Below are 22,676 nucleotides of genomic sequence, written 5' to 3'. Positions count from 1 at the left end.
CTTTCCATGAGCTGCTCCCCAGGGGAAGGAAGTGAGACTTCAGTCCCACTGCTGAAAGGAATTGGTTCCAAGAGCAAACCACTGCTTGTTAGCTGTCTACCCCACTCCGTCCAAGCCCCAGGCTGCAGTGCTACACAGATGTGTGTGGACTTGAACCCTTGACTTTAGCCAGGGGGTCATGGATGACAAGTGACCTCTAGGGCCCAGCAGCACCCTGATGCTTTAACCCCCCTTACACCCAGTACCTTTTATCTTCCTCTCTAGGTATATCATTGAGTTCATGCCAGGGTGGGGTCTCTCCCTTGACCCTGGATGCCCATCTGAAGCAGATGCTTCCACTCTCCTAGAGCACATAAGGAATCACTCTAGCAGCAATAGTAATTGATCAGTTAATCAATTTAAAAGACTCATAGCCCTGGGAACCTGATATATGTATAACACTGTGCTGTCTCTCCCTGTTTGTCTGTGTCAGTGGCTCTTTTAGATCCCCAGATGAGGAGCCACTTCAAAGGCATAGTCCCACTCCCCATTATGCAGCCTCCCGTCACCACTGGGAAGCAGGGGGGTGCGGGGAACCCTATCAGGGTCTCCTGTCAAGGGGTCAGCTAGAAATCAAGTTACAACCAGCACGATGTGTTTAAGAGCATCTTGGTTCCCATGTGTCAGCCCAAAGCATCATTAATAATCCACAGCCTAATGACGGAGATGAATATTGGAGCAGGAAGGCAGCCTCGGTGCAGTGAGGCAGAGGGAGAGAGTGACTTATTAGCCCTGCCCCAGGTGTAACCTTCTCCCCACAGCCAAGCCAGGCCAAGATGATTTATTGGTACAGTAAACGGATTTTTATAATTAAAATTGATTTTCAGTTTTAGCCTGGTCTGAAAGGACCTGGTCAAGTTCAAGAGGGGAGAGGGGGACAATCTAGGGAAAGAAAGGGAAATGTGCTCTCAATTTCCCCTATGTCTTAGATTGTTAGAGCAGGAAGAACCTCTCATTTTACACGTGAGGAAACAGCAGGCTTGGGAGGCTGACGTCTTTGGCCAGCCTCACATGGTGACATAGGCACAGCTGGGATTCAACCTGGGTCCCCTGAGTCTCCTGGATCCCTGATACACTCATTTCCCTGGAACTATGAGTGTACATGTTCATAGAACCGTAGCATACTGTGGTGTAGGTTGTTCACTGTACAAGGACAGCTAACCAAGGGGACTCTTGGGGCTGAAATCCAGCCATGTCTTGTGTGCTAGGGCAGGGCTGCTGCTCCACCCAGAGGATGTGTTCAGAGGGGCCATTTGGGACTGTTTCCTTAAGCAGTCAGCTCTTGGCCAGCCAGCAGCTGTGGAGGTCATCTGGGGCTGTACCCACTCGATCCTCACCTCACAGCCCAGTGCCTAGAGGCTACATTGGGCTATTTAAGACCTGAGGGCTCTGCCGTAGATGGTGAAGACACCCTGGGCTACTGTGCTTCCAGTCCAGTGCAGGTCACCACACAGGACACTGGCAGCAGCAGAAGCTAACCTAGAGGCAGTGTCAGTGTGTCTGCATATTCAGGAAGACACAAACTGGGCACATCTAGAAGACGTGACTGGTGTCTCTGGCATTACCACTTGTGCATGGAATTACTCTAACAGCAACAGTAATTGATCTTGACCACTCCTTCCAAGGGAGGCCCAGTTGAGAGAAAGAAGGCAAATCCCATGTCCATGTCACAGTCCACTCAGCAGACTTCTGTTCCAGCCCATCCCAGGGCAGTGCAGGCGCGGACTCTGCGTTCTTGCCCATCGCTGGCTCTCCATGCCAGGTCCCTCATCCAATGCTGCTTCCTAGTGACTCTGGTGGCAGTACGTCCTGTTCCCCCCACGGGTTCTTGGGCATGTCATTCTCGGCTGTGGAAGAGAGCAAGGAAGGACCCATGAATATGGGCAAATTCTTTTTCAAAAAAGAAGAGTGGGATAGGGTCTCTTTTTGTAGCTTAGTATGCTGTTTAAACTAGGCTTTATTTTTTAGAGCAATGTCAGGTTCACAGCAAAATTAGGCAGAAAGCACCGAGAGTTCCCATATATCCCTGATCTCCCCTCTACTCCCCCGGCCCCCGCAGTCTCCCCCAGTTTCAAAATCCCCCATCAGGGCAGTGCATGTGTCATAATCAAAGACCCTACAGTGATGCATCCTAATCACCAAAGTCCATAGTTTGCATTATGGTTCACTCTTGTTGTTCAGTCTGTGGGCTTGGACAAACGTATAATGACACGTAACCAGTATTACAGTGTCATACGGGATATTTTCACTGCCCTAACAATCCCCCATGCTCCACCTCTTCATCCCTGCTCCCTCTGAACCCCCAGCAATGGCTGATATTTTTACTGTCTCATACATAGTTCTGCTTTTTCCAGAATGCCATGCAGTTTTAATAATACAATATGTACCCTTTTCAGATGGGCTTCTTTCACTTCGTAAAAATACATTTAAGCTTCCCCCATGCCTTTTCATGGCTTGATAACTCATTTCCTTTTAGCGTTAAATAATATCTTGTCTGGTTTTATCGCATTTTCTTTATCCATTCACCTCCTGAAGGACATCTTGCTTGCTTCCAAGTGTTGACAGTTACGAATAGGGCTGCTATACTCATCCATGTGCAGGAATAGTTTGTTTTTCACCCACTTAGCTCAACTACCACCCACCATACGGAAAAGACCCAAGACCCAGATGCACAAAGGCTTCAGGGAGTCCAGACTGGCAGGCACACCTTTGCAGAACACACCTCATCCCACAGGTGTCCAACCCACACCTTGCACTCAGAAAGGGCCCAGTGTCTGTCTGCTAGCGATGGAGGAGGGCCGTCTTTAGAAGGCTAAGTGACCAAGAAATGTAAATACCCCCAGTCCTTTGTTTCTGTAATTATGAGTAGATTACCGTGGTACATGAGCGGTAAATTAGGGCACCAGTACAGACAAGCGCAGTTTAATGCTGCATCAAACTGTTTCCTAAGTCACGACTGATTACATTTAACGGTGTGTGTAACCCTTATCATTTGTCCTTCGAATTGGGCGTAACTGGCAAACATGTTGCATCAATGGCTGTGATGAGCACTTGTAGCCAATGAAAGGCTGGATTCAGAGGCTTGAAGGTCTCATTCAACACGGGGATTCTTGGCTCCTTGAGTCTGAGCAGCCAAGCCCAGCATTCGCAGCTACCTTTCTCTCCTCCCTTTGTTGATGCCTGGAGCTGTGGTCTGGATGGGTGTGGCTACTCCTTCCAAGCATCGCGAAAAGTCTAAGCTTCAGGCACATGCTGTCATGCATGTGAGGGTCACCAGACTGGTCACAGGGGACAAGGAGGAGGGGATGGGAGAATGAGGAGAAAAGCCCATTTGGAAGGTGGAGGTAGTGGTGGGGAAGGGACCCTCTCCTGGTGTCATTGGGACCGGGAGACTCTCACTTCCATGCCCTCTGTTTCCCAGGAAGGAGCCTTCATCCACCACCAGGAGGGCCAGCTCGGTTAGGCTAAAGTATGAGTCTGTGACCCTGCCAGGCGATTTCTGATAAAGAGTAAAAGGGAGGAGACAAGGGAAGATCCAGCGGCAGGGAGGGAGGCGCTGCCCAGCAGGAGGAGGGACCACCTCACACCCCTCCCCCCACCGTGTACCTGCGCCTGCTTTGTTCTGCATCGAGCCCTCCCTGTTCAGACGTGGGATGCCCTTTGGTTTGCACCATCCCTAAACTCCCTTTGTTCCTTGAAGGACCAGAGGACAGAGAAGCCCTGGGGTTGGGTAGAACCTCTCAAGGTTTTGCTGAGTCTAAATGAATAGGACGCCGGGGACAGGGTCTTGCAGAGACCCCATGGGACCTCTGCCGGGGAGCTTCTCATCAGCTTTTCTGCCTTAAATGCCCACCTCTCCAACTATACCCTCCACCTTCAAGACGTGAACTTATAACGGCTTGTCCTGGCAAGGAAGGCTTTGGGTGTCTATGGTTTTGCTGGGTCCTCACTATATTTAGGAAGCTGACTTGACAGGAGGAACTGAAAAGCACAGAAGCTCAGGGTGGACCCTCCCCGACTTCCCCTTCCTCAGAGAGGCTGCAGGGTCAGCACAGGTGGGAAGATCACCCAGGGCACGTCCAAGGAAACCCCATCCACGGTACCCCTCAGAGGTCCAGGGCCACAAGTGAGCAGCTGAGAGCAATTCTGGGTTAGAATAAGACACACGCGGGGGTGCCTGGGTGGCTCAGCCAGACTCATGGTTTTGGCTCAGGTCATGATCTCAGTTTCCTGAGTTCAAGCCCCGCCTTGGGCTCTGCACTGGTGGTATGAACCCTGCTTGGAGTTCTCTGTCTCTGTCTCTCTCTCTCTCTCTGCTCTTCCCCTACTCACACTGTCTCTGTCTGTCTCAAAATAAAACAAATAAAAACTTTTTAAAATTATTAAAAAAAAAAACAAAAACAAATCACCCACGCACTTCTGGCATGCAAGCACCATGAAATTCAGGTCAGCCCATCTTTTGGCCAGCCTGTGGGCTCAGGCTGCTCCTTGTCCTCCAACCAGACCCCTGAGCCCCAAGACAGGATGTGGATACACCACTGAGCTCTAGGTAGCAGCGCCCCAGGACATAGGCAGGCTCTGAAGTCTGCAGCCCCCAGAGCCAGTGGAACAATTCCATAATTGGCAAAACCTCTGGGGGTGAGGCATACCACCCCCTCCTTGCTCCTCCCCGGGTGACATAGTGCCCTGCTGAGTGATGGTCTCAGGTCCTGCCCCGCGTGAGATGATAAAGCCATATTTGGAGATGAGAATCATGGATGTTGAGACAGACCTTGCCATGGAAACATGCTGGCCAAGGACCAGTTCTAAGGGATATTTAAAGGGGACCTCTCCAACCCAATTCTGCCTTCATCAATTTCCATGATGTTTGGATCCAGTTCAGGCAGCTACTGCTCTTCGCTGGGGACTTTGAGGCTCTTGGCCCCAGGCAAGAGAGGGGATTCCGGTGGAAAATGGAGGCTACGCCAGCAGTAGAGCTGTTGTAGGTCATAGGCTCTGAGCCCTGTGTCAGAGTCCTGTCTCTGCCACTCGCTGTGTGCCCTTGAGCAAGTCACTTAACCTCCTCCAACTGATGTCCTCATCTGTAAGATGGAGGCTGTCCTCCCTGACCTGGCTTCCACGCAGGGTTGTGGTGGGGGTCACACGCAATCATGCCTGTGAAATTGCTTTGTAAATTGTGAAGCCAAGTACGGCAGCCAGTGTCATTGTTATGCCCGCTCCACCTGTCTCTGTCGTCAGAGCCTCTGACCTTCTGCATCTCTCAGATTCCAAGGCGGAAATACATCAGCCTTAGATCCCAACTCCTCTGCCTCTGTGCCCAAGGCCAGCCTATCATCAGGGTCAGTGGGGGCTGAGGGGAGAAGCACTGTGCTTTGAGAAGACATAGATGCCTGGCTCCTGAAACTTCTGATTTTGCTGGTCTGAGGCTGGCCTGGACATCAGCATTTTCTAAAAGCTTTACAGTTAGGTTTTAGTTAGAAGCTCCACTAGGTTTAGGACGCCTGGGTGGATCAGTCAGTTAAGTGTCCAACTTCTGCTCAGGCCATGATCTTGCAGTTAGTGAGTTCAGGCCCCACACTGGGCTCTGTGCTGACAGCTCAGAGCCTGAAGCCTGCTTCAGATTCTGTGTCTCCCTCTCTCTCTGCCCCTTCCCCGCTCACATTTTTTCCCTCTCTCTCTGTCTCTCAAAAATAAATAAACATAACAAATTTATTTTTTTTGAGCTCTACTAGATTTGGAACCCCTTAGCCTAGACCCCACTTCCCTGCCTTTCCCCTCTCCCTGGCACCTACTGTGTGCCCTGATTCTCCCCTTGAGTTGTAAGGCTCCCTGAGGGTGGTCCACACTCAGCAAGCCATGGCATGGGGAGCCTGAGAGGGGAGTCTTACACCCCACACCAGCCCCATGTGTCCCCCAGACTCTGGTCCAGCTCAAGCTCTGTTTACAGCAGCAGCCCAGGCAGGCTTAATGGAGTAGAAAAGCTTTTTCAAATGAATTCCACTTACGGCATGCTACCTGCCCTAAATTGTCACATTTGTTTCCTTGCTGCTGCCTCAGTACTGCATCCTGCAGGTTTGTTTGCAAACTCAGCAAATGCCCTGTGTTTAATCGTGTCTGGAGGCTGCATCCTCATGTCCTGTCGCAGCAGGGTCTGCTGGACTCTGTGCGAATGCCACCATGCTGAGCCTCGCTGCCCGACCCTGGCCTGCCAGACATGCTATGCCAACCGATGTACCCACATGCCGGCACACAGCGTGGCCTCTTGTGTTTGGCCAGGAGCCAGCATGATTTCCTGTCCCAGACCTGCAGCCAACTTTTGATTACGCCTGTTCACAGAGGTCAGGGGAGAAGCTGAATAAATTAAGGCCGCAGATAACCCTGACCTCATTTCATCTAATAGCTGGAGCGGCTCCCTAGCTTCACCTAACTTTCCCCAGTGGTGCGGGTAAGAAAACAAATTCACTGGGGTTTCCTCCTCTTCCTGCCTTCTGCTTGCTGTTCAAAAGCCCAGGAAAGGCTGTTAAAAAAGCTGGAGAAGGGAGAGGAGGAAGCAGGGAAGTGGTTGGGAAGTTCTGAACGAGTTGTGGAGCCAAACTCCCATTCATAGGACCAGGAATGTGGGTCTGGGGACCAGCGGGGGTCACTGGGTGGGGTCGGCCGGTCAGGAATAAGATCATGAGGTCCCACGGAGAGTTTCCTCGAGTCCTAACTGCTTCTCCAGCTCCACTTATAAGGTAAAAGATGGCGGAAGCATTCAGCTGTCCCAGGGGCATACCTGGAAACCTTCAAGGTTGAACTTTTCATTTAGGGAAACAACACTATTTGCCCCCGAGGAAAAGCAAACCAAAAATGTGGTTGTCATCACTGCAATGATAGCTGCCATGTGGATTGCCATTTGGTGCAGATGCTCCTGGAGCCATGTGTGGTGTTTTATAAGTATTATAGTATTTAGTTTGCAGAACCTTTTGGAGGCTGGGGGATGTTAAATGCCTGACCAAGCTAATAAGTGGCAGGGAATCTGAACGGCAACCCCTCAGATCACAAAGCCCAGGCCCCAACAGCTGCACTGCCTGGCTCCCCAGGGACCATCCCTCCCCGTGGTGGGTTCTAGGCACCTAGATCTTTCTCCCAGGCCCTCCATCTACTGAGCGTATGTGTCAGATTTAATGACATTTTGATATTAAGGGCTGTCTGTTGCTGAGACTTGCGTAGACAGAGAAGGGGTGACTGAGGCTCCAGGCCTCCCCCTCCCAAGCCATCCCACACATGTCCACTGAGAATGGGTACACGCTAGCCAGCAGTGGACGCCTCCTCCCAGCTCACCCCACCCCCAGGGCCAGCAATTATTTCTCACTGAGTCTAAATATAGCCGCTTCTCATCTGTTTCAAGCCTTAGCCTGATGTAGATCAGATTCCCCAGCTGCACACAATGTGCAGTGAATGAGTTACCACTGCCACACCACTCACCCCTCGACGATGAACCTCCTAATGGAAACCAAATGACCCACGCTATAGGCCTATGGGGTGGGCTCCTGGCAGATGGACGCAGGAGACCCCCCCTTACCTTTTCAGCTCTGCTGCCGTGACAAATGAAGGCTGATGTGGCATGGCTGGCTTGCCTGGTATACTGTGGTACCACTTAGACAAAAGCAAGAATGGGCATTGTCCTCTCACACCTGAAGAGCTATTGCAAAATGCCCTCGGGCCAGCATCTCTTAATGAGGAGAACACATTTGGCCATGAGGGCCCATGTCCAAGGGCACTCAGACACTAGAGAACCATCTTCCTCTTTCCCCAGCAGTAGGCAGGCCCCTGGCCCCACAGGAACTCTCCCATAGGTTCGGGAGAGTTCGTTGGCTACCTTGAGGCAGGAAGTGAGGGCAGAGGAAGAGGCTCTAGGTTCCTTTGGGGCACCAGTGGTCTCTGTCTCTTCCTTCCTAAGCTAGCAGCACCTGGCTGCCTGAGATGCTGGGGCCGAGAAGGCCCCTGGGGTATACCAATTTCCTTTCATTTGGGCACCATGATTTTTCCCAGGGTCATACTCCTTTTTGCAGGGAGATGTTGGTCCACTATTCCAAGGAGCCTCCTACCCAGACAGGAACATCTGCAAGGAAAGATGTGTTTACTTGCAAACATGCTCCCATGGCCCTGAGCACTCCTGCCCACCAATGTGTGAAAATGGCGCCCCTGTTACCAGGCACACACGTGTAGGCATGCGCCCTCAGGCTGCTGTGCGCCCATTCACATCAGTGTACCATTCACACACAACCACTCTTTAGTTTGAACAGTCAGGTCATTGCCGGGGATGCTGGCCCGCAGTGCCCTTGACAGGGCAGTCGGAGGGAAGGGTTGGGTGCTGGGTGGAGAAGGGAGTGCCTGCCCGGCCTGCCCGGCCACTTCCCACAGAGAGTCCTGCCAGAGAGCCAGAGGGTCTCGGCATATGTCTCAGAACTCACTTGGCTCAGCTGCAGGGGCCTGGATAAAGGTGTCACCGTGCCAGCCCCTCCCCCTCCCTCTTCTTGGCTGCTGAAACAGAGGCCTCCGTTGAGCAGGCTGGACTGGGGAAACTCACACCAGCAGGTCCCCAGTCCCAGCTCAGATGAGACCGTAGCCTCCGTCCGCAGCGCGTGGTGAAAGATGGCAGGAGCACTTTGATCCCCAGGACAAAGCCTCCTTCCCACCTGTTGGGCCTGGGAGTATGGAGGGAGGCTCCCAATCCCCAGTGGTGTGGGTCACAGAGACTCCACTTCTCCCTTCAGCCCTGACCTTGAGGCTAGGCCAAGAGCACACATCTTGGGCAGGGGTCTATATCTAGGGGTGTCTCTAAAGAATAATGTTGCTGGCCATGTGGCTTTGGACTGACCCTACAGCAATTGAGCTTCACCTGAAAAATGAGGGAGCTGGAAACTGGCATCTAGATTAGGTCCTCAGGGTCCCTTCTAGCTTATTAATTCTGTGAATGCCGGAGCATTGCTCCCGTCCTGGGCACCTTCTCCCCCGCATGGTGGTGGGGCAGCTCTCTGAGTAGGGTGTGGGTGTAGCCACCAGTCTCCTCTGTCAAATGCACCGAATTGACCTACCTGGGAAAACTCATGGCTTGCAATACCACAGCTCTAGAAGTCCTGCCTCCCAGGGTGCCTGGGTGGCTCAGTCAGATACACATCCAACTCTTGATTCTGGCTCAGGTCATAATCTCAGGGGTTTGTGAGTTCAAGCCCCACACCAGGCTCTGTGCTGACAGTGCAGACCTTGCTGGGGATTCCCACTCTTCCTCTCTCTCTCTGCCCATCCCCCACTCACACTGTCTCTGTCTCTAATAAATGAAATTTTTTAAAAAGTAGAGCATTGTGGGAATGTGAGCATAATAGTCCAGAGAGGGGAGAGAAGTTGACCTTTACACTAAGAGATGAACTTGTGGCAATAATCCAGAAATTATAGGTTTTTGGGCAGAGCCATGATGGGCAGATCAGTTAATTCCATGGGGTTCTTGGAACATGAGCCCGGCAGGAACCAAATTCATTCATTCATGTGCGCATTCACCTTCTTGCTTATGAATTGGCACTTGCCATGACTGATCTGGTCCTAGGTGTGGAGAGATGAAGAGAGATGGCTTCACAACACCCCTCAGGGGAGCATTTTATCTGGGAGAGATGCTGGAACAGCAGAGCGAGTTGTTACTGGCACTGCACTAACACATTCATGTGTATCATTCCAACTTATCCTCACAACAGCCCTTCAGGGTGCTTCCTGTTATCCTCAGATGAGGAAAAGGAGGCTCGAAGAAGATGAGTTGTCCAAGTCGCACAGGAAGGGACAGATTCCAGGATTCACACACATATCTATCTTTTCTCCAAATCTCTGCTTCTCACTTGGCACTGAGATAAAGCTATTCCAAACTCCCTTTTTTCTCTCCAACCGCATTTGAAGGAGCCAGGAAGTCTTCCTGGAGGAGGAAGTCTGCACTAAGACCTACTACAAGTCTCTCTAGGGCTCCTACTCCACAATGGGCCTCTTTGCCTCCCAGCCAGGGACCTTCAGCCCCTGAACTTAGCCAACCTCTCCTGGTTTCCAGCAAGCAGCCTGCAATACTGTGAAATTTTCAACCCAAGAATCAGGGTTCAGTGGAGGTACCGGAGGTTTTTCAGTCCCCAGGAGAGGCCACAGGGGAGTCGGTGTGTTGGAGCCTGATGGCAGGCTGCTGACCCTGCTTCGTTTCAATTTCCGCCTCTACCACTGCCCTGCTGTGTGACCTTGGCAAAGCTGCTCAGCCTCTCTGGCTTGTGGCTCTTCCATCTGTGTGCCCGAGAAGGGGATGGCTCTCTCGCTTGGTGAGGGGTCTGGTTAATAACAAACGTGGGCCGCTGCGGTGCAGCCCACGCGGGGAGATGGAGGACAGGGTGATTTCTTGAGGCTCTGCAGAAATCGCACTAAGAGCTCCTCGCCCAGCTACTGCCGTTTGCTAATGAGGAACAGCATATGTTGATAATTCCGGCGTCAACACTCGCTCCTTGGCTGTCCGAGTTCCCAGAGCAAACTGGCTTCCTATTAGGCATTTATACTTATTAATAGCAGCAAATTGCAGCCCTCCACAACATCTGCTACTTTTCATTTGCAAAGAGCTTCCCAGACCATTTGTATTAGTAGTATTTTGTGACCGGTTCTCCTAGGCAGAGTAGATCTGGGTCCCCCTATCTATAAATCAGGCAGGAGGAATGTAATGAGAGAAAGGGTTTGTTCAAGGTTATCAGGGACCTCAGCTCCTAAGCCTCCTGCTCTGAGGCTGTTGCCCTTGTTTTAGGTATCAACAACCTTGACCCTAGAACTCCTGCCTACAGGCAGGTGGGGACAATGCTGACAGCCAGGGCTGCTGCACTTGACCCTGTGCATGAGTCTGCTGTCAGGGGAGACTGCTACTGGATTAACCGCATGGTGAGAACAATAAGCAAGAGAACCTGTGAAGTTCAAGGCAACCCATTCCTGAGGGGCTTTTATTGCTGCCGAGCAGATAAAATCATCTCCTGGAATTAGGGAAGCCAGGAGGCCAGCACAGGGGTTCCTATGAGCATCTGTGCTCCAGGTTAGCTATCCACACCTGAAGAACCACATTCTGTTTCCAGAGTCCTTTTGGGTAATTTGCCCGGGGGCTGGGCCTCCCTGAGATCTATAGATCTACAGTCCTAGAATTAAGAGAGCTTGGTCAGCGTGGAATATACTGGGAAGATTCATTTGTCATGTTAGACTCAGCTTTTAAAAAAGTAGAGTGGCACCTGGGTGGCTCAGTCAGTTAAGCGTCTGACTTCGGCTCAGGTCATGATCTCACAGTTCATGGGTTTAAGCCCCGCATTGGGCTCTATGCTGACAGTTCAGAGCCTGGAGCCTGCTTCAGATTCTGTGTCTCCTTCCCTCTATGCCCCTCCCCTGCTTGTACTCTCTCTCTCTCTCTCTCTCTCTCTTTCTCTCAAAAATAAATAAACATGAGGAGAGGGGAAAGTGGGTGATGGGCATTGAGGAGGGCACTCTTTGGGATGAGCACTGGGTGTTATATGGAAACCAATTTGACAATAAATTATTATTTTTAAAAAAATCAATAAATAGGGGCTCCTGGGTGGCTCAGTTGGTTAAGCGTCTGACTTCAGCTCAGGTCATGATCTCACTGTTCGTGGGTTCGAGTCCCGTGTCAGGCTCTGTGCTAACATCCAGCTCAGAGCCTGGAGCCTGTTTTGGATTCTGTGTCTCCCTCTCTCTCTGATCCTCCCCGGCTCACACTGTCTCTCTCTCTCTCCCTCAGAAATAAATAAAACAAATTAAAAAAATTAAATATCAGTAAATAACCATTTAAAATAAATAAATAAACAAACATAAAAAAATAAAAAGAAGTAGAAACTACCACACTGCAACCTTTCTCCTCCTCCATTTATCGTCCCCCCTCTACCTCTCACAGAACCTTTGCACCCTGGTGTGACTTTATGGCAGCATCTCTGTATCAGTTAGCTATTGCCACAAAAAAAGCTGTGTAACAAACCACCCCCAAAGTCAGTAGTAGGTAATAATAAGCATTAACTCCCATACTCATAGACCTGCACATCCATTGCACGTCAGCTAATCTGGGCTAAGCTCATCTGGGCGGTTCTTCCTCAAGCCGCTGTACCAGTTGGACTTGTCTAATGTCTGTGGGTTGGGCTCAGGTCTGCTCCACACGGGTTCATTCGGCTGAAGGAGTAGCAGCTACATGGGAATTTTTATGGCCATGACAGAAGCACAAGAGGGCAAGGCCAACCACAGAGGCACATCTCAAGCCTCTGCCTTGCGCTTGTTGTCTCCCATTGACCAAATCAGGTCCTGAAGCCAAGCCAAGGTCAAGGGGCTGGGAGTACCCTCCACTTCTCCATTCACCATGAGGCCAGGTAGGTAGGGGCTTGGGGATATAGGAGGCTATTTCAGGGGAATGAAGAGTTGGGACTCATGACACAACATGCCATAGCCTGTGACCAGCCTCCTGGCCTTGGCCTCTTTGGCCAGCCTGCCAAGGTCAGACATACCTGCCATCTCTGCACAAAGAGGATGTGAGGGACTATCTTCCAGGCACTGGCATGACCTGAAATAAACACAGCTTCCTGAACCAGAGTTTAGCCACCACAGGTTCAAGCCATGGCAGTGAGGGGGTCAGAGGTCATCACGGGAGACAAGGGCTCTATGCAGGCCTGGCATGGCCCCAAGTCAGTAGAAATGAGGTCTGGAAAGGCAACCAGAGGCCACCAATGGAAAGAAAGGCCCGTGGAGAGGTTTGGAGGGGCACCCCAAGAGCGTGACGCTGAGTTCCATGCGGGTTGCTGAGTTACTGATGTTCTGGAAAAGGACTGGCTTTTCCCAGCTCTACTTCCTTTGCTCAGAGACATGAGGACAGGGCGGCGATGGAGAGGACGGCACCAGAGACGACAGGCACCAGGTGCAGCGTCTGCACAGCCTGCCAGCTCCGTAGCAGTCCCTCAGAGTTTCTTAATGGGTCAGTCCTCTTGCATCTTTTTCCCCTTTTTTGACAATTTTGGAGGAAACTGGGTACTTAAGGAGCCTTTTGGACATTTAAATTAACCCCCAGCATCAGGCTCAGCATAGGCACTGCCCCATTAGCATCCAATTATAAGAGGAGAGACGGAGGAATAAGTCACATTTCGACCAGAATGTCACATGTTTAAAGAAATAAGAGCTATGCACAGAGACGGTACGCTGTGTCTATGGAACGTTTCTGAATGCAATCCGCAGAGCAGCAGGCACCCTTTGGGACGCTCACAGCAACAGGCGGAGTGGGACTCAACTGCCAGAAGAAAGCATCTTCCAAATATCAGGGAAACCAACCAGAGTCTAGATAGTCAGGGATCAGGACTCAAGAACCCCCCCCGCCCCCCCTCTGCCCAGCTGCCTTGAGCACACCCAGGCCCTGGCCGCTCCAGGCAGTCGCTCTCTTGATCAGAGTGCAGAAGCTTGTCAAAGTCAAGGCCATGAGCTGAAGTCCTGTGTGGGCTCCTTCACTCTGTCTCAATCAGTCCTTGTGTTTCTATCCCCGGCCATTGTTTTAATACATTCAAAGGCCTCATTCATGGGGCCAGAGAGGTGAGGGACTAGAGATAACAATTCTATTTTATAGTATTTAAAACCCAGACAGGGGCACCTGAGTGGCTCAGTTGGTTAATGCGTCCGACTTCGGCTCGGGTCATGATCTCACAGCTTGTGGGTTCAAGTCCCTCATTGGGCTCTGTGTTGACAGCTCGGAGCCTGGAACCTGCTTCAGATTCTGTGTCTCCCTCTCTCTCCGCCCCTCCCCCACTCATACTCTGTGTGTCTCTGTCTCTCAAAAATAAAAATAAATGTTAAAATTAAAAAAAAAAAAAAAAAGCCCAAACAAAGCTATGCTCTTTGATTTAGGGAAGCTTACCTTGGGGTAAAAGGGTGAAGAAAACCAATGTGAGTGTCAAAAGGGTAATTGGGGAGTAGGGGGGCAGAACAGAGATGGACAGAGATAGATACCAGCACACAGGTGTTTTCTGCTCATAACAGACAATGAGAAGTGTCAAAGTAGAGGCAAAGCACTAACCAGGGAATTTTATAAAATCAGGGGCCATTTGACCTCACAAGACTGATTTGAATTCCGAGACCCTCTCCTGTGCCTCTTGGATGAGATGGGAGGTGAGAAAGTGTTCTGGGTAGAACAAAGCTATGACATTATTTTTCAAAACCAGGAAATGGAGACCCAGAGCTTACGAATGACAGATCAAAGTTACATCACAGTCCATGATAAGAGATATTCATCCAAAACCCTTTTGTCCATGTGAAATTAAATTGAAAAGAGTAATATGCCTATCTTTCCACCCAAGGATCTCAGAATATTTTATAAACATGAGTTTATTAGTCTAACACCGGAAATATTTGTCTTTTCGTGTCTGGCTTAATTCACTTAACATAATATTTTCAAGGTTCATCCATGTTGTGGCATGTGTCACAACTGCCTTTTTTTTGAAAGGCTGAATATTACAATAGTCCCTCCTTATCCACAGGGGACATGTTCCAAGACCCTGTGGTGGATGCCTGAAAACACGGACAATACAAAACCCTAGATCTCCTACCCTACATATACATACCTATGATAAACTTTAATGTGTAAGTTAGGCACAGTGAGAGATTAACAACCACAACTAATCATAAATAGGGCAATTATAATAATGTATTGTAATAAAAGTTATGTGAATGTGGTCTCTCTCGAAATATCTTTTAATGTAGTGCACGTCTCGTGATGGTGTGACATGATGAAATGCCTACATGATGAGATGCAGCGAGGTGAATGGCATAGGCACTGCGACTTAGCTGTTGACCTTCTGATCACATGTCAGAAAAGGGGTAACTGAAACCACGGACAGGGAATAGGGGCAGGGGGCTGACTGTATTCCTTTGTAGAGCGATACCACACTCGTTTATCCATTCTTCTGTTGGCTTGCTTTGGCTGTGGGTTGCTCTGGGTGACTTTCCCCCTTTTGGCTATTGTGAATAACGTTGCTGTGAACAGTGGTCGATAAATATCTGCTTGAGTCACTGCCTCCAGGGTTTTGGGGTGCTTACCCAGCAGGGGAATGACTAGACCGTATGGCAATTCTATGTTTAGGTTTTTGAGGAACTCCTACTGCACTGCCCAATAGGTCTTTGCACAAACCCAGTGGCAGGTGCAAAAATGACTCTGTGCCGGCCCTGTCTGAACCCCTCCTCCCGAGGAGTGCCCCCCCCCACCTCCCAACACAGCACTGCGTAGGCACACACAGACTTTCACGAGGCGGTGGGGCTCCTGTCTTTAGAAGCAGTGAGGGAGCTTGTGCAGACACATCAATCAACACCTCTCCTGGAGTCCAGTGACCAGGGGACAAACTTCAGTCTTTTGTGGTGTCTGAGACCATCCATCACTAGGATCGCTTGGGTCACATCGCCATCTGATTTGTTCTCCAAGCGGAAGCCCCCCCCCCCCATGACTTTCTTTTTTCACCTCTTCCTGTGGTCTGAATTCCCTCACTCAGTTAATTAGCATGCCTGGCACTGTAGCTTAAGACTTTAATCAGCGTGGGGTGGTTTTAATTAATCGTGTGGCTCTGCATCTGGAGTGGTTTGTGTTCCAGGGTCAGAAGAGGAGCCGACGATGGGGGAAGGGAGAGGCGGCTTTGTTTGGTGTAAGGTGTGGGCGGAGAATCTGGAGATTTGGGGGAAAAAAATCACAATGCCACGGTGGCTTGGTAGCCACCTGGGCACCTATACAGCTTCCAAGCAAGGAATGGAAAGTAACTGGAGCCATGAGGGTGTAGAATCTCACCAAGATAAATGATGGATATTCCATCTAGTTTTCAGAAGTGACCAAAAGTGTCAGAAAATTTTCTGATGCTTTCCAGAATTACTCATGGGGTGGGAGGTGAGGCAAAGCAGTCATACAGATTGGGAGATGTAGAGTCGGTCTGGAAGGGGTTGGCTGTTCTGAGGAATACTGCCTGAAAATGGGACTTTGAAGGTTTCCCAGGACAGACCTTCCTTGAGAAAGTCCTGCCGAGGCGAGGCAAGTGACCCCTCCCTCTCAGGTAATGGTAACCTTCCGGCCTGGTCTGTAACATCCACACTTTAAAAAGAATGGGGAAAAAGCCAAGATAAATCTCAGGAAAGTAATCAAAAATGACTGAACGTATACATAGAAAGATCCTATAAGAAAAGGTCGAGAGAAGCTGAGTCTCATAATAACTGCCTAGGAAGGACTTATGCCCCTGTCCCACAGGGATCCATCTAGATGAAAAGCAGAGAGAAAGACATGCCTGTTACAGTATCTGGTAAAAGCACTGAATAAGTCCAGGAAGCAGGGCTACCCCAGAGTTTCATTCCAAAGATGAAGCAATAACGGGTTAGGGGCAGACATCGCAGTTCAAGGAGGAAACGGTATGATCAAGGTGCTAAAGAAGAAAAGTTCTTCCTGGCCTGTTACACTCCTGGTGGAGTTAGTGGGTCCGGGGGAACCTGCCAGAGCAGTTTCCTGTGATGTGGCGTAGAGGTAATGTGTCGGTGCAATGAAGAACGGGAGATCAGTGACAAAGATGACAATAATAACCATCACTTGTAATGTGCTCATGCATTTACAAAGCAACTTCACACCTACCAGGTCATCCGTGCTCTGGGAAATGCCATGAATTTGGGAGGTACAGGGGGATTTTTATTTCCATGTTTAAAGACGAGGGAAAATGAGACCCAGAGGGAGAGGAGGACCTCATTGCTGGTAAATGTTGGAGCCAGGATTTGACTCTCGCTCTGTGGGCTCCTACACTCTTTCCAACCAAACTAAAATCACTCTCGTTTAAAATCGGGCGAGGAAAGGATTTTATAATTCTAGGTATTGGCATTATTAAACACCAGTTGCAAGATATTTTTAGAAATCTGAATGCAAAGCCTTTCGAGAACATCGGGCTCGCCAAGCAGCTGGCATACCCCCGGAGCCCCATGGCCCATCCATCTAAGATACATTATAGAACATGTCATTGGAAGAAACTGGGGAGGATATTAATTAAGTTTAGACCAAGAAAATGCTTTTGATTGAACAAGCCATGATTTTCTCCTTAAGCCCATGCAAAATGTGGAGTGCTAGGCAAGCAGCTGGAACGCATGAAAACATTATTATGTACTTGTGTTACCAACTTTCACCATCCATGGCCCCTTTTATTACTTCTTCCCCTCTAGGCATCGTGTTTTCAAAGATTTTTGCCTGCTAAACAAACTGCATTTATTAAGTAATAATATATTTCCTATTCTTAATGTGGGACATACATCACTGTGTATGCACACAAAAAAGAAAACAGCAACAATCCAATTTCCATTAGGCTTTTGGAAATATTGAAAATAGCTTGTGGACCTTATTAGCGCTCATGGATTCCTGGGAGTCCAGGTACTTTGGGCTGAGAACCACTATTCATATGCTTACATGAGCAGCATGTCTGTACCCACTTAAGGGATGAGGGAAGAAATTAAAGAGGCAATTGGAATAGGGTAAGTTCCTGGCTAGGTGTAGAGCCAGCAGGGCAATTTGTATGAAATTGATTGTCAGAATTAATTGCAAGAATGGGAAGGTTGCATGTAGGCAGAGCTGAGGCATGGCCCCTGTAGGTTATGGGAGCGGTAATAACAGGAAAGATAAAAATCCCACAAGTGCAGAATGACAGCTGAGAGGGCCACAAAGGCCAAGGGCAAAGCTAGAAGAATGGGAGGAGGAGGCCAACAGGTAACTGGGAAGAAGTAAAAATGCAGCACGGTCATTAAGACGGCTCAGCAGGCGCTTGAGGAAACAAAACAAAAAGCCACGTAAAGGGAATAAGTAAATGAAGGTAGAAAGGGAAAAGAGATCATATGGGGTTTGGGATTAATTATTAATTAATTCCAAAAGACAGTTTTGAGACTAATTGAGCAGACCATGGTGCCAATTGGCCTATGCGTGAGTTACAAGTAGCCCCTGCCAAGTGTACATAATCTTAGGGAAACAGATGCCCGGGCGGCAGCAGGGGACACAGCCTGTGCGTTTACTTACGAAACACGGAGGCTCGGTCAGCTCAGCAGGCTTGGTACTTCTTGGTGCCTGTTGTCTGACAGCAAAAAATTAAAAAGGGCGGCCACATCGCATTCTCTTAGCACAAGCTGAAAAATTAGGTAAGAAGTCTTCTGCTGAGATAAAAAGGTGCCCCAAATAGAAAAGGATGATTTTTAAAAAAATTTTTTTGTAAGGAAGAAACTGGCAAAATAGAGAATAAAGACCAAGGCCGCTGAAAGAAAATTAAAATTCATTTGATCCTGGGTATCATGATTAAGTACCTCCTATGTATAGGGCCCTGAGAAGTCATGTAAAAAGACATCCAGGCGAAGCTACACTGGAGAACAAAGAAATGCAAAAGATATTTCAGAGCATGCAGGCAATGGGAGCATTTGGTCTAAGCAGAAATGTCATGTGGAGCACTTTACATTAATAACCAGCTGGCAAAAGCAAGCATATGGTTTTGGGGGTGGAGAGGAAGCCTCCAGTCATGGAAAGGGTGTGGGCAGGAGGAGAGGTAGCAATAGTGGTTCTATGAAAGCACCAGAATGAAGAACTTTTAGAGCCAGTTGAGCAACAGCATGAGAAAGAGAGGGCAGGTTAACAGCTACAAAGTGAGGTCGAAGACACAGAGAACAAGAAAGAGAAAAGTCTGGGAGTTGGCTTGTGTGCTCTCTTGGACCACACATATGATAAAACAAAAGGAGGGGAACTATAAAGAAAGCAGAACACTATGGAGAGAGAGAGAGAGAGAGAAGAGAGAAAGAGACAGAATGAGAGGGGGGGAGGAAGAGAAGGAAGAAAGGAAGGAAGGAAGCAAAAACAAGAATGGACAAAGAATAAACATTTGGATTTATTATATTGATAAGAAGTCAGTAGGTCATGTATTGGATGTTGTAGAGATATTTTGGGGTTTTGATAGTGGGAAAGTTTAAATGCATCAATACAAATATCTTTCATAACAATTCATATGAACTCTAAGGAAGTTATTTTCAAAGACTCCTAAAAGAATGACAGGTGGCTGTCTCCCCTGGACGCATATGTGGCCACCTGCTCAAATAATATCTGCGAGCACCTAGGTGGCTCAGTCAGTTAAACATCTGACTTTGGCTCAGGTCATGATCTGGTGGTTTGTGAGTTCAAGCCTCATATCAATATCAAGCTGCACACTGACAATGAGGAGCCTGCTTGGGATTCTCTCTCTCTCTCTCTCTCTCTCTCTCTTCCCCACTTGTGTGTACATTTTCTCTCTCTCAAAATAAATAAATAAACTTCTTTTTTTTTTTTTTTTCAAGTTCCCTTCTGGTTCTAGAGCTCTGGCCTCTTCACATTCATTCACATTCTGGCCTCTATCACACTGATTTAGGTGATATGGCTCATAGAATAACACCTCTTCTTGGTGAACTGTTGGGAGTTTTGCAAAATCCTAATCACCCATTTCTTGTCCTCCTGTCCTAGCTCACCAGAGTCCCTGTGGAGTCCTGTGGTCAGTATCGGACCTGCAGCGAGTGCCTTGGCTCTGGTGATCCTCACTGTGGCTGGTGTGTGCTCCACAACACGTGAGTACCGCTAGGCAGCTTCCTTCTGCCCCCCACTCTGCCCATAATTCTCTTCCTCCTCGCCTTCCCTGTCACCAGTCTCCTTCTCTTTGATCTCTTCTCTCCCTGCCTTTTCTTCCCCTTCCTTTTTTGTATCCTTTGCAAATCCCATTCCCTTCTTTTGTTCTAATTTCACTTTAAATTGCCAAATTCCCATAAGAAATATATGCAAATATCAGCATGGGAATGATGATGAGTTAGGATATGGGATCACGTGGGTTGTAACACTCTAGAGGCTGGAGGGAGGTTCCTGGATATTTCTGACTATGGCTGCAGACTGACGTTGCAGGACTGAATGCCAGGAAAAAGGCATTGGACTTTTTTCTCAAGGCTCATATGAGCCACAAAATCATGGGTGAGGAATGTGCTTTCCATTTAGTGATTCAACATCCACATAGCACACTCTTCAATACCCCCCCCAGAAACTTCTGGTATTTGAGGGGTACATTTTGAGTGTGCAGCACCTAGACCCTCCCTCTGCTGTCAGTGTACCCATCTGGCTCTCAGGGGACCCTGGGCCTGGGGTCACTAGGCCAGTGAAGTCCTGTCCCAAGTGCTGGGTGCTCTCCCTATGTACCCTTTTGTGCTGGTTCCATAGTATTCTCTAGAAGAGGGGAGAAGGCAATGGTATACAGTGGAGGTAAATGGTAGCCTGCTAAGTGATCTGAAGACTGGGATGCAGGGTACAGTGTGGGGACTAAAGTCACTTCTTTGGAGATCCAAAGCCCGTGGCATTGCTGACTGGAGAAGCCAACAATAGTTGGGCCCCACTCGGAGGGAATTTGGTCCCAGTTAAACTACTGTTGCTGGAACCCTGGACTTCTAGTCAACACTTGAAGCTGACATCCTGCATGTTGAACACACGTGTTATACATTAAGGAGAAAGGCTTTAATCTTCCTGCTAAGACCCTGGACTATATGTGACCAATGACAATTTCTAGTCATTTCCAACTGTAAGAAGGTTGGACAGGATCTTGCTCCTAGGAATGCTGGCTCAGAATTCAGGAATGCTTCTGAAAGTGAGAAATGTCCTCTTAGGTGTCCATCCTGTCCAAGAGAGTAGTCACCCTCCCATCCCTGGGGAACAGGCTCATGCATAACGAGTCCTTGTGCTCTTTGAGGGAAGGTCTGAAATCCTTCATGTGTGTTATGGTGGGGAAAACCGAGACCCACTGGCCCACATAACTGAGAGATGACTGGAAACTGGGGGTGGGAATATACGCAAATGTGTGTATGGTAACAGAAAGTAGCAGAGTCCAAGAGTGGCCAGCATGACAGAATATGCACTATTGCATTCAGAACTCTGTTCAGCTCTGAACAGCACAGAGGAGTTGCCGAAGTGGCAAGGCCGAATGGAAGTCATTTGCTTTTCCCCCCACAATGAGTCCTCTCAGAAAGGGACAGTGCTCCAGATCCATTGCTTCCTTTAAGGCCTGGGCCAGTTGGCTTTCTCCTCAGCCAAGGGTGGCTCAGCTGCTCCTGGGATGGGGTGCTCAGACACGGCATCCTTCAAGAACAATCAGGAAGGCTGGCCTCTCTTGGACACTCTATGCCTGTGGGAGCCAAAGACAGGTCAGCTTTGATCCTGCCCAGTGATACTGATCCACCCCACATAGCGCTAAGCCCTGTGAGGAAGAGGGACCCAGAGGCTCTGAGAAGGAAGCGGAGAGACTGTGAGTACCCCTATATATACCCAGAGCTGAGCCAACCAGGAAGAAGAAGAGGAGGGACCAGAAACTACTTCCTGTGTGGCCTCAGTTGCTCCTTCAGAAACAGTACTTGCCTCCTGTCAAGTGGCAGAAAACAGGGGTGGGCTGGGGCCAAGGAGATGTCTGGATAGTTCACAAAGGACCCCATGAGTCTGTACTGGGAAGTCAATAGCTCTACGCTCAGTGAGTGTGGCCTAAAGAAAACAGCCATGGGCATGAACTTTAGGAATCTGCCACCAAATCCAGATTCCACATTGCCCAGCCATGCAGCGATCTGGGGCAGCCCAGCTCATCTGTGAATTAGAGATGGCGATGCCTGTCTCACCCACCTCACCAAGTCACTGGAGGGTGAAATGAGATCCCGTTGGCGAAAGCATGGCATGTACTGCAGAGTGCTGCGAAATGCAAAGCAGGGGTTGCAGTAGGAATCGTGACACACTTGGGGAAGGACGGGGAGCCCGTGGGTGTGGGTACCTTGCCCCTGATGACTTTGGTCACCCTGTTCCCATGGGCACCCTAGCCTCAGGCTTCCTTCCTCTGAGTGCTGGGTGCTCCTGCTGGATTCTCCTCACCTCTGTTAATCTGGCATCCTGTCTTCCTTTGAAGTTTGCATGTCTTATTCATATATGTCGCGTAGGTACAGCCCTTACTAAGCACAGATTCTCAGAAAGCAGGAGGAGGGATTTCTCTTTGTTTCTCAGCACTGAGCGGCAGCTGCTGCTGGAGCTGTTAGTAGCTCTTCCTTTTTGCCCAAAATGCCAGGGTGAGAACAGGTGTGGAAGAGCCATGAGGGACCTAGAAGGACAATTGGGATGGATGTCACTGAAGTCTACTTCTCACTCTTTGCAAATGTGCTATGGGGGGTTAGAAAGTATAGGCAATCCCCATTACTCATGGTAGTTCTGTTCTGTAAGTCACCACAAATGCCAAAGTAAAAGAATACCGAACCCAGCCTAGGGTGGTTCCCAGGACTGGGTTCCTATGAGCCTCTGGTCACAGCATGTCTGTCAACCAGCCAGTACATGACTGTGTTTAATGCGTGTCTCTGTTTATTAAAAATTGGAGTGTCTGGGTGGCTCAGTGGGCCAAGCATCTAACTCTTGGTTTCAGCTCAGGCCATGATCTCACAGGTTCGAGCCCCACATCGGGCTCTGTGCTAGCAGCATGGAGCCTGCTTGGGATTTTGTTTCCCTCTCTCTCTGCTCCTGCCCTGCTCATACTCCGTATAAACAATGTTTATTTATT

The 22,676-nt window shown here is 49.2% G+C and overlaps 1 protein-coding gene across 3 annotated transcripts in view; it reads left to right on the top strand.

The window, feature by feature from the left end:
• PLXNA4 (plexin A4) overlaps window positions 1–22,676 on the top strand; it is a 363,413-nt gene that overhangs the window by 240,347 nt on the left and 100,390 nt on the right. For all 3 annotated transcript variants that reach the window (XM_039243559.1, XM_039243563.1, XM_039243570.1), the window contains one exon: window positions 19,583–19,683. In XM_039243559.1, coding sequence (XP_039099490.1) covers window positions 19,583–19,683 — 101 coding nt within the window. The remainder of the gene's footprint in view (window positions 1–19,582; window positions 19,684–22,676) is intronic.

This window comes from Hyaena hyaena, unplaced genomic scaffold (genome assembly GCF_003009895.1).
Source record: "Hyaena hyaena isolate Hyena2069 unplaced genomic scaffold, ASM300989v1 scaffold_8, whole genome shotgun sequence".
Lineage (NCBI taxonomy): Eukaryota > Metazoa > Chordata > Mammalia > Carnivora > Hyaenidae > Hyaena > Hyaena hyaena.
Note: the sequence above shows the minus strand (reverse complement) of the source record. Positions and strands in the feature narration are given on the sequence as shown.